The sequence below is a fragment of the Bos javanicus genome, chromosome 13 (genome assembly GCF_032452875.1).
Source record: "Bos javanicus breed banteng chromosome 13, ARS-OSU_banteng_1.0, whole genome shotgun sequence".
NCBI classification, from domain to species: domain Eukaryota; kingdom Metazoa; phylum Chordata; class Mammalia; order Artiodactyla; family Bovidae; genus Bos; species Bos javanicus.
The window spans coordinates 4206037-4216662 of record NC_083880.1 but is presented as its reverse complement, the minus strand read 5'-3'; the positions used below and the strand labels follow the sequence as shown (position 1 = coordinate 4216662).

Sequence of the window (10626 nt, the reverse complement as noted above, 5' to 3'; positions counted from 1 at the left end):
GGAATTTTTAATAGTTTTTCTCCTGTAATTGAGATCTAATCTTACTGCATTGTGGTCAGAAAAAATGCTTGGAATGATTTCTATTTTTTTGAATTTACCAAGGCTAGCTTTATGGCCCAGGATGTGATCTATCCTGGAGAAGGTTCCATGTGCGCTTGAGAAAAAGGTGAAATTCATTGTTTTGGGATGAAATGACCTATAGATATCAATTAGGTCTAATTGGTCTATTGTATCGTTTAAAGTTTGTGTTTCCTTGTTAATTTTCTGTTTAGTTGATCTATCCATAGGTGTAAGTGGGGTATTAAAGTCTCCCACTATTATTGTGTTATTGTTAATTTCTCCTTTCATACTTGTTAGCATTTGTCTTACGTACTGTGGTGCTCCCGTGTTGGGTGCATATATGTTTATAATTGTTATATCTTCTTCTTGGATTGATCCTTTGATCATTATGTAGTGACCTTCTTTGTCTCTTTTCACCGCCTTTGTTTTAAAGTCTATTTTATCTGATATGAGTATTGCTACTCCTGCTTTCTTTTGGTCCCTATTTGCATGGAAAATCTTTTTCCAGCCCTTCACTTTCAGTCTGTATGTGTCCCCTGTTTTGAGGTGGGTCTCTTGTAGACAACATATGTAGGGGTCTTGTTTTTGTATCCATTCAGCCAGTCTTTGTCTTTTGGTTGGGGCATTCAACCCATTTACATTTAAGGTAATTACTGATAAGTATGTTCCCGTTGCCATTTACTTTATTGTTTTGGGTTCGAGTTTATACACCGTTTTTGTGTTTCCTGTCTAGAGAATATCCTTTAGTATTTGTTGGAGAGCTGGTTTGGTGGTGCAGAATTCTCTCAGCTTTTGCTTGTCTGAAAAGCTTTTGATTTCTCCTTCATACTTGAATGAGATCCTTGCTGGGTACAATAATCTGGGCTGTAGGTTATTTTCTTTCATCATTTTAAGTATGTCTTGCCATTCCCTCCTGGCTTGAAGAGTTTCTATTGAAAGATCAGCTGTTATCCTTATGGGAATTCCCTTGTGTGTTATTTGTTGTTTTTCCCTTGCTGCTTTTAATATTTGTTCTTTGTGTTTGATCTTTGTTAATTTGATTAATATGTGTCTTGGGGTGTTTCTCCTTGGGTTTATCCTGTTTGGTACTCTCTGGGTTTCTTGGACTTGGGTGATTATTTCCTTCCCCATTTTAGGGAAGTTTTCCACTATTATTTCCTCAAGTATTTTCTCATGGTCTTTCTTTTTGTCTTCTTCTTCTGGAACCCCTATGATTCGAATGTTGTAGCGTTTAATATTGTCCTGGAGGTCTCTGAGATTGTCCTCATTTCTTTTAATTCGTTTTTCTTTTATCCTCTCTGATTCATTTATTTCTACCATTCTATCTTCTAATTCACTAATCCTGTCTTCTGCCTCTGTTATTCTACTATTTGTTGCCTCCAGAGTGTTTTTAATTTCACTTATTGCATTATTCATTATATATTGACTCTTTTTTATTTCTTCTAGGTCCTTGTTAAACCTTTCTTGCATCTTCTCAATCCTTGTCTCCAGGCTATTTATCTGTGATTCCATTTTAGTTTCAAGATTTTGGATCAATTTCACTATCATTATTCGGAATTCTTTATCAGGTAGATTCCCTATCTCTTCCTCTTTTGTTTGGTTTGGTGGGCATTTATCCTGTTCCTTTATCTGCTGAGTATTCCTCTGTCTCTTCATCTTGTTTAAATTGCTGAGTTTGGGGTGTCCTTTCTGTATTCTGGCAGTTTGTGGAGTTCTCTTTATTATGGCGTTTCCTCACTGTGTGTGGGTTTGTACAGGTGGCTTGTCAAGGTTTCCTGGTTAGGGAAGCTTGTGTCGGTGTTCTGGTGGGTGGAGCTGTATTTCTTCTCTCTGGAGTGCAATGAAATGTCCAGTAATGAGTTATGAGATGTCTATAGTTTTGGGGTGACTTTGGGCAGCCTGTATCTTGAAGCTCAGGACTGTGTTCCTTTGTTGCTGGAGAATTTGCTTGGTATATCTTGCCCTGGAACTTATTGGCCCTTGTGTGGTGCTTGGTTTCAGTGTCGGTATGGAGGCATTTGATGAGCTCCTGTCAATGAATGTTCCTTGGAGTCAGGAGTTCCCTGGAGTCAGGGTTTGGACTTAAGTCTCCTGCTTCCGATTATCGGTCTTATTTTTACAGTAGTTTCAAAACTTCTCCTTCTATACAGCACCATTGATAAAACATCTACATTAAAGATGATAAGTTTCTCTACAGTGAGGGTCACTCAGAGAGGTTCACAGGGTTACATGGAGAAGAGAAGAGGGAGGAGGGAGTTAGAGGTGACCCAAATGAGATGAGGTGAATCAATAGTGGAGAGAGTGGGCTAGCCAGTAGTCACTTCCTTATGTGCACTCCACTACTGGACCACTCAGAGATGTTCACGGGGTTATACAGAGAAGAGAAGAAGGAGGAAGGTAACAAAGGTGGCCAGAAGGATAAAAGGGGGGAATGAAAAGGAGGGAGACAGATCCAGCCAGTAATCAGTTCCCTAAGTGTTCTCCACCGTCTGGAACACTCAGAAATTCACAGAGTTGGGTAGAGTAGAGAGGGGTTAGGGAGGAGACACAGGCGACCTGGTGGAGAAAAAGGAGGGTCCAAAGGGAGAGAGAGCAGTCAAGCCAGTAATCTCACTCCCTAGTGAAAAATGGGTCCTGAAGATTGGGTCCTTAAAGGTACAAAATTGGTAACAAATACATAAAAGCAAAAATTAAAAATCTAGAGTAGAGTTTGGAATTTCAAAAATACGATGTTAAAGAAAAGAAGAAGGAAAAGAAAGAGAGAAAGAACGAACAAACAAAAACAAACAAGGTCGTGAAAATTATAAAGAAAGTACAGGTACAAAATTGATAACTAATACCAGAGAGCGAAAATTAAAAATCTATAGTAGAGTTTGGAATTTCAAAAATACGATGTTAAGGAAAAGAAGAAGGAAAAGAAAGAGAGAAAGAACGAACAAACAAAAACAAACAAGGTCGCGAAAATTATAAAGAAAGTACAGGTACAAAATTGATAACTAATACCAGAGAGCGAAAATTGAAAATCTAGAGTATAGTTTGGAATTTCAAAAATACGATGTTAAAGAAAAGAAGAAGGAAAAGAAAGAGAGAAAAAATGAACAAACAAAAACAAACAAGGTCGCGAAAATTATAAAGAAAGTACAGGTACAAAATTGATAACTAATACCAGAAAGCAAAAATTAAAAATCTGGAGTAGAGTTTGGAATTTCAAAAATACAATCTTAAAAAAAAAAAGAAGAAGAAAAATAAAGAGAGAAAACAAACAAACAAATACGAACAATGTCACAAAAATTATAAAGAAAATACAGGTACAAAATTGATATCAAATACCAAAAAGCATAAATTGAAAATCTAGAGTAAAGTTTGGAATTTCAGATATACAATGTTATATAAAAGAAGAAGAGAAAGAAACAGAGAAGAAGAAGAAAAAAAAAAAATCACAGAAATTATATAAAAAAAAACTATAGGTACAAAATTGATAACATATACCAAAAAGCGAAAATTAAAAATCTAGAGTAGAGTTTGGAATTTCAAAAATACAATGTTAAAGAAAAGCAGAAAAAAACAAAAACCAACAACAACAAAAAAAAAAACAACAAGGTCAAAAAATTATAAAATATATACATATGAAGTTTGCTGAAGAAGAAAAAAATAGGGTCTTTTTTTTTTTTTTTTTTGCAAAGTAATAGGTTATAAAAGTGAAAATTAAAGGAACAATAGAGGACTTAAATTTTTTTTTTTAATTAAAAAAAAAAAAGAAAGAATGATCGTAAAAATAATAAAAATATATCTAGGACTTTTTTGTTTCTTTTTTTGTGGGTGTTGTGGGTTCAGTTCATTTTTGGCTAGTTCCTTGGTCTGATTTATATTTCTCAAGATCTATAGGCCCCTTCCTATGTAGTCCGTAGTAACCACAGGGTTTTGATCTATTGCCTGTAGCTTCCAAGGCGTTTCCCTCTGTTATATCTTCTTCTGTTTGCTAGTCTCTTCAGTATCTGGTTTCCGCCCTGACTCAAAGGGCACGGTGGAGGACACTTTTTTTTTTTTTTTTTTTAGGCTTACTTGTTCAGTCGCGCTGTGGGGAGGGAGGGAGGGAGGGTGCAAACAAATAACACTGGCGTGGGCTCGCAGTGCCTCAGCCACCCTGGGTCTGCCCCCCGCTCACGGCGCGTGTAGCCTCCCTGTCCACACTGCTCGGACTCTAGGTTGTTCCGCCGGGAACAATCCGAGGCTGGCCCTGGGCTGCATGCACCTCCCAGGTCCAAGCCGCTCAGGTTCAGGCACTCGGGTAGTCCTCAGAGGCGCAGACTCAGTTGGGCCTGCGTTTTGTACTCTTCCCAGGTCCGAGCGCCAATTTGCTCTTCCCAGGCGAGCGCCAATGCTGCGACTTATCGCCTCCCCGCCACTCGGTTATCTGGATGTAAAACCGGCGCACCTTCTCAGGCAGATGTTGACCGTCCAGACCCCCAAGAAGTTTTAGTTAGCAAAGAAGCCTGCTTACAATTTTATAGATAATGTCTCTCTGGGGCTGCGATTGCCCCCTTCCGGCTCTGGCTGCCTGTCACCGGAGGGGGAAGATCTGCAGCCGGCTATCTCTGTTCAGTCCTTTGTTCCGTGCGCGGGCCTGGTGGTCTTAGGTTAGGGCTGGCTTTTCGCGTGGTAGGTATCCCACAGTCTGGTTTGCTAGCCCAAATTATTTCGCTCAGATAGCGCTCAGGGTATTCAGGCCAGATTCTTACTCTCAGCGATGCAGCCCACGCCGCGCCTCCCTGCCCAGCCCTGATTCGCTAATGGCGGATGCAGGCGTCTGCGCTGCTTCTCTGCTGGGGGAGTTACCGTAGGGCTCGCAATCTGCGAGTTTTAAATTGTGTATTTATTTTTTCTCCCTGTTATGTTGCCCTCTGTGCTTCCAAAGCTCGGCACAGATTCGGCAGTGAGAAGGTTTCCTGATGTTTGGAAACCTCTCTTTTTAAGATTCCCTTCCCGGGACGGAACTCCGTCCCTCCCTCTTTGTCTCTTTTTTTTTTGTTTTTAATATTTTTTCCTACCTCCTTTCGAAGAGTTGGGTTGCTTTTCTGGGTGCCTGATGTCCTCTGCCGGCATTCAGAAGTTGTTTTGTGGAATTTACTCGACGTTTAAATGCTCTTTTGATGAATTTGTGGGGGAGAAAGTGTTCTCCCCGTCCTACTCCTCTGCCATCTTGGCTCCTCCCCAATATATCCACTTATTTAGCTTATGATTCTACAGCTCAGGAGTTGAGGCTGGGTCAGCCAGATGCTTCTTCTTGTCTTGGCTGAGCTCTACCATGTGTCTTTGATCACCATAGGTCACTTAGGTAGCTCTGAGTCTAAGGGTATTGACTGACTGCTGGCTGAGGTAATGGGGATGTTTGAGCCATGAATGTCTCTCATTCTCTATTGAGCTAGCTGAGCTAGAGAATAAGATCACATGAGACTTCTTGAGACCAGGACTTATGGCATATCATCAAATCCTCTGCTTTCTACTGGTTGAAGCAACACATAAGCCCAGGCAAGAGGCCGGAAAGAAACCATATCTTCTTTTTGTTTTTAATTTTTTTAAATTGAAGTATAGCTGATTTAGAATAGTGTGTTAATTTCTGACCACTTCTTGGTGTCTTGGGAGTAAAGAACCTATTTGTCAATGCAGGAGACGTGGGTTTGATGCCTGGGTAGGGAAGATCCTCTGGAGAAGGAAATGGCAAGTCACTCCAGTACTCTTGCTGGAAATCTCATGGACAGAGGAGCCTGGCAGTCTACAGTCCATGGCTCACAGAAGAGTCAGACACAACTTAGCAACTGAGCATGTTAGTTTCTGGTGCACATCAAAGTGATTCATATATATATTCTTTTCACTATAATTTATTATAGGATATTGAATACAATGTCCTGTGCTATACAGTAGGTACTTGTTATTTATTTTATATATAGTAATATCTGTGCATCTGTTAATCCTAATTTGCCCCTCCTTCCCCCCTTTTCCCTTTGGTAACTCTAAGTTTGGGCTTTCCTGGTGGCTCAGTGGTAAACAACCCGCCTAGCAATGCAGGAGATGTGGGTTCAATCCCTGAGTTGGGAAGATTCCCCTGGAGGAGGAAATGGCAACCCACTCCAGTATTCTTCCCTGGGAAATCCATGGACAGAGTAGCCCCGTGGGCTACAGTCAACGGAGTCACAGAGTCAGACACAACTGAATGACTGAGCACATTCATAGACACATCTTATGCCTTCTCTATTTTTTTTTTCCATAAAAGCCTCTTGGTTTTGGCATACCATCACATTTCCCACTCTTGTATGATGCCTAAATATTTTCTATGCAGCCTATAATATAGTGGTTCCAAACCTAGGCTGCATGTTGGAATCACCCAGGGAGCTGAAAAAATACCAATACCTGCCCTGACCCCATGAGTTTCTGCTTTGATTGGTCTGGGATGCAGTCTGAGAAGTGGCATTCTTAAGGCTCTCCAGATGACTGCAACATGCAGCAAGTTGAGAACCATCATTTTTGCAGGTCCTCGCCCATCACTTACTGAGAAAAGACTATGACACCACCATTATCTCCCACCCTTTGTCATAAGTTCTGGTATCACATTTCTTTCCTTCCCAGAAGTTACCAGATCTGACAGTTGGGATCTTGTATTTATTTATGTCTTTATTTGATTGCTCTGGTTTTGCTTTGTATGATAAAACCTACAGGTACAGTGATGGCACATTAGCAGATATTCAGAAGTCATTGATTGAACACATTACTTTAATGCACTATAAGTACCTAGTTTGTGAATTACAGCTTAAAGGTAATGATTAGGACAGAAGATCTCAAACTTTAGCCCAAATCAGAATCACCTGCAGGGCTTGTCAACAAATAATCTGGGCTGATGCTTTGAGTGTATATTATTTTTCCAAATATGAAGTGAGTGTTACTGTTCTCAGTTAATATACAAGAAAACTAAGGCTCAGAAAGGTAGCTATATTTGAGTAACAATGTCAGAACATTCTAGATAAGGTATTAAGAATCTCTCTAAAAGTGAAAGTCACTCAGTCATGTCTGATTCTTTGCAACCCCATGGACTGTAGCCTGCCAGGCTTCTCGGTCCAGGGAATTCTCCAGGACAGAATACTGGAATGGGTAGTCATTCTCTTTTCCAGGGAATCTTCCCAATCCAGGGAATCTTCCCAATCCAGGGATTGAACCCAGGTCTCCCACACTGCAGGTGGATTCTTTACCTCTAAGCCACCAGAGAAGCCCTGGAATCTCTCTAGAAATGACCAATAAGGGAATTAGATGTCAGGACTCTTGCAATCACAAGTAACAAAATCCTTCGGCTTAAACAAAGAAGAGAATGTATCTAAAAATTCCAAGGTACCTTCCTTCAACCACAGCTGGATCCAGGGCTTCAAATGATACATTTATTCTGGATTCCATGCTCTCTCTCATTTTTTCTTTCACTCTCTTCCTCTCCTGTAGTCCATGATGGAGTTTGAGAAGCAGGTAGCAAACAAGGAGGTCAAGTCAATTTACTAGGCGTGGTCCAGTATAATCCTTGCCACAGTCCTGCTTTATTATCCCCATTTTACAGATGATAAAACTGAGGCTTGGATAAGGTAGAATAAGATGATTAATCATTGGTGCATTAAAAGTGAGTTGGAGTGCTTACCCGGATCATCTGATGGGTTCAAAGCTAGAATTTCTTTCACTCTTTCATTGACATCCAACCTTCCACCCTCAGGGGAGTCCTGCCAGGACAGAATTCATCTCTCCACAAGTAGGAACTTGGATGTCAATGGCTGAAACATTAACACCCTTCTTAATGTCACCCATAATATGCGTGTGTGCTAAGTAACTTTAGTTGTGTCCGACTCTTTGAGACCCTATGAACTGTAACCGACCAGGCTCCTCTGTCCATAGTATTCTCCAGGCAAGAATACTGGAGGGTATCGGGTTGGCATGTGGGTTGGCATGCTCTTCTCCAAGGGATCTTCCCAATTCAGGGATCAAACCTGTGTCTCTTCTGTCTCCAGCAACAATCAGGTTCTTTACCACTAGCACCATGTAGGAAGCCCGTCACCCATAATACCCCAATCATTTTTAGCAGTTAACTATGGCATTCCTCTCCCATCAGCCCAATAGAAATTATTTTTAACTCATGATAATGTGATGTTTGTGAAACTTGGTTAGTAACTAAGAGAGAAACCCCTGGCAATTTCACAATGTGTCTAACTGGTTACTTCTCCAAACAAGTCACAGAGTGAGGTTTCTGGAAAGAGAACAGGTTGTCTCAGAGAATGAGGATAACTCCAAATATAGAAATATATTTAAATCAACCAAATTTTGTAATTGAACCAATGGACATAGGCCACCATGGGAGCTTGCCACAAAACATTATTAGGGAAAAAAGTTCTAACTCTTTGTCAGGCTCACAAGTGCTTGGATTGCCTAAGAATCAGGAGATTTAAATTCAGAGTTAAGAATTAGGGATGAAAATCTAGTCATAGGCATGATATTAAGTGACTAGTGGTTCTGAAAATTAGCCTAACAGACTCCACTCTTCTTTTCCTTTGATTAGAAATTAAAATTATGCAGAAAAAAAGATACTTCAATTTTCCTTTCACTACCAGAATTTGGAAGTACAGGGGTCCAGATAATACTGTGAGTTTTTGTTTCTCATTTCAAGAGACACACGAACAGAAGCCAGTCTGAAGCTTTTCTTTAAAAAGAGAGCCCTCTAAATGACCCAATTTTGTTTCTTTTAACTGCAAAACTAGCACAATACTGTAAAGCAACTATACCCAATTTTTTTTAAAAAAGAGAGAGCCCTCCCCTTAAAGTGTCAATTCTGTATTTCTCAAAAGAATTACAGTTATCACCACTGTAAAACTTGATGTCCTAGCTCCAAAGATGCCATTTAGAAACTGCTCTTTAATTGGAGACATTTTTATGAAACCACTGCAAAGTTTGCAATGCAGTGGAAGTATAAGAACCTATAAAGGATTATGTAATCACTATGTCTTGTATATGAAGTGTTGGTTTTGGATTGCTAACAAATGTTCAAACTTTCTTAGGAAAAAAAGAAAAAGAAAAACAAATTGTGGGGCCAAAAGGATGAGTGGATTGAGTGTCAGCGTTTATGTTCAAGCAGCGTGGATTGGCTCCAGCCTGAGGTTAACTTAGAATTAAAATGGAACTGGTGGTCTTGCCTTGGCAGACAAGAGGTTATAACAAATCTATGACCACATACATACAGACACCACGGTCGCCAGCTAAACCACACACATGTGGCACAGAGTTTCAGGGAGGCAGTTACCAACAGAACTGAGAGCTTTTTTCTTCCCTTTCTAGAAAACAGAGTAAACTTTATCCCTTCATGCAGCAGTTAATGGAAACTACATCATAGTTAACAGATTAGATGGTCTTCTACACAGAATTTAAATTAACATTAATTTAGGTGGAGAAAATTTATCCTCAGTAGGAAGCAAACTAGCTCCCATCAGCCAATCATTCATCTGCCTACCAAAGTGATCATTTCAAAACAAAATAGACCATCTTCCTGGTTATTTACAATAAAGACCTCTCTGCTTTTCTCGAATTTAATGAATGAGTCTGTTTTACACACTCTGGGTTATTCATTTTGGGAAGTCAGACTCAGTGGCCACCCCTGAAGCAATCAAGATCCAAGGTGCCACTAATTAAAGCTTCAAAAAGGGAAACCACATTAAAGACCTTGGTGGCTTGCTGAGCATATGCTGGAAGGCAGAAGCAGAAGAAGCCAAGGTGTGAACAGGAGGCCAAGGTGAGGGGTAGAGACAAGATCCCTCATGGCGGGCTGCCAATACCTTCATGTGATAGATATCAGGTTAGGATGGATCTGCAGAATTAGCCTTTGCATCCATATAGCAAGCATCTGTAACCTGGAGAAGAAAGGGGGCTCCAAGTTCCCGACAAAGGTGAGTGGGAAAGCATATCCTACCAAGACAAGGATGAGGGACTTATGAAATGTTTGCAGAGTGGTCTCACCTGAGTTGTTCTGGCAAAATTCTGCTAAGTTAAAATGGCTTCCCTTGGATCATGTATCTGTTGTCTATTGCCGCCTAGGAGACCACTCCACATTCAGTGCCCTAAAAAAACCATCTAAATTTATGCTTGTAAGGCCATGGGTTGTCTAGGTAGTCTTGCTTAGTTGATTTTAGCTGGACTGATCCATGAACGCCGGCAAGTCATGGAGGCTGGATGACATGAACGGCACCAGTCTATGTCGGATGGCTGGATAGTTGTAGGTTGGGGTAATAGAGGTGATTAGGCCATGTGTTTCCCATTCTCCAGCCAGTTAGTCTTATCTAGGTCTCCTGGTGTTAGTGCTCCAAGAAAGTGAGCAGAGGTATGCAAAGACTCTTGATGCCCAGGCTTTACTTTTGTCATATTCGATTGACTAAAGCATGTCTAAGGCCAGGGCAGAAAAACATGGAGGCCACCTCTTGATGGGAGTTGCTGCAAAGTTTCATTGCAAATGATGAATTACAGAGAAGGAAAGACATGGGGCCAGTTTTGCAGTAA

General features: G+C 40.5%; 1 protein-coding gene across 1 annotated transcript; it reads right to left on the bottom strand.

The window, feature by feature from the left end:
• Positions 1-509: 509 nt before the first annotated feature.
• On the bottom strand, positions 510-5267 carry L1TD1 (LINE1 type transposase domain containing 1). Its single transcript, XM_061435545.1, has 2 exons — positions 5109-5267; positions 510-2089 (listed from the first exon to the last, which is right to left on the bottom strand). Exon 2 carries the CDS (start codon positions 1714-1716, stop codon positions 790-792), a length of 927 nt encoding a protein of 308 aa, XP_061291529.1. The 5' UTR covers positions 1717-2089; positions 5109-5267; the 3' UTR covers positions 510-789.
• Between the last annotated feature and the right edge of the window lie 5359 nt (positions 5268-10626).

Bases quoted from the DNA above. Each gene is read 5' to 3' on its own strand.
- L1TD1 (XM_061435545.1), bottom strand. From the start codon at position 1,716: ATGAAGAGACAGAGGAATACTCAGCAGATAAAGGAACAGGATAAATGC.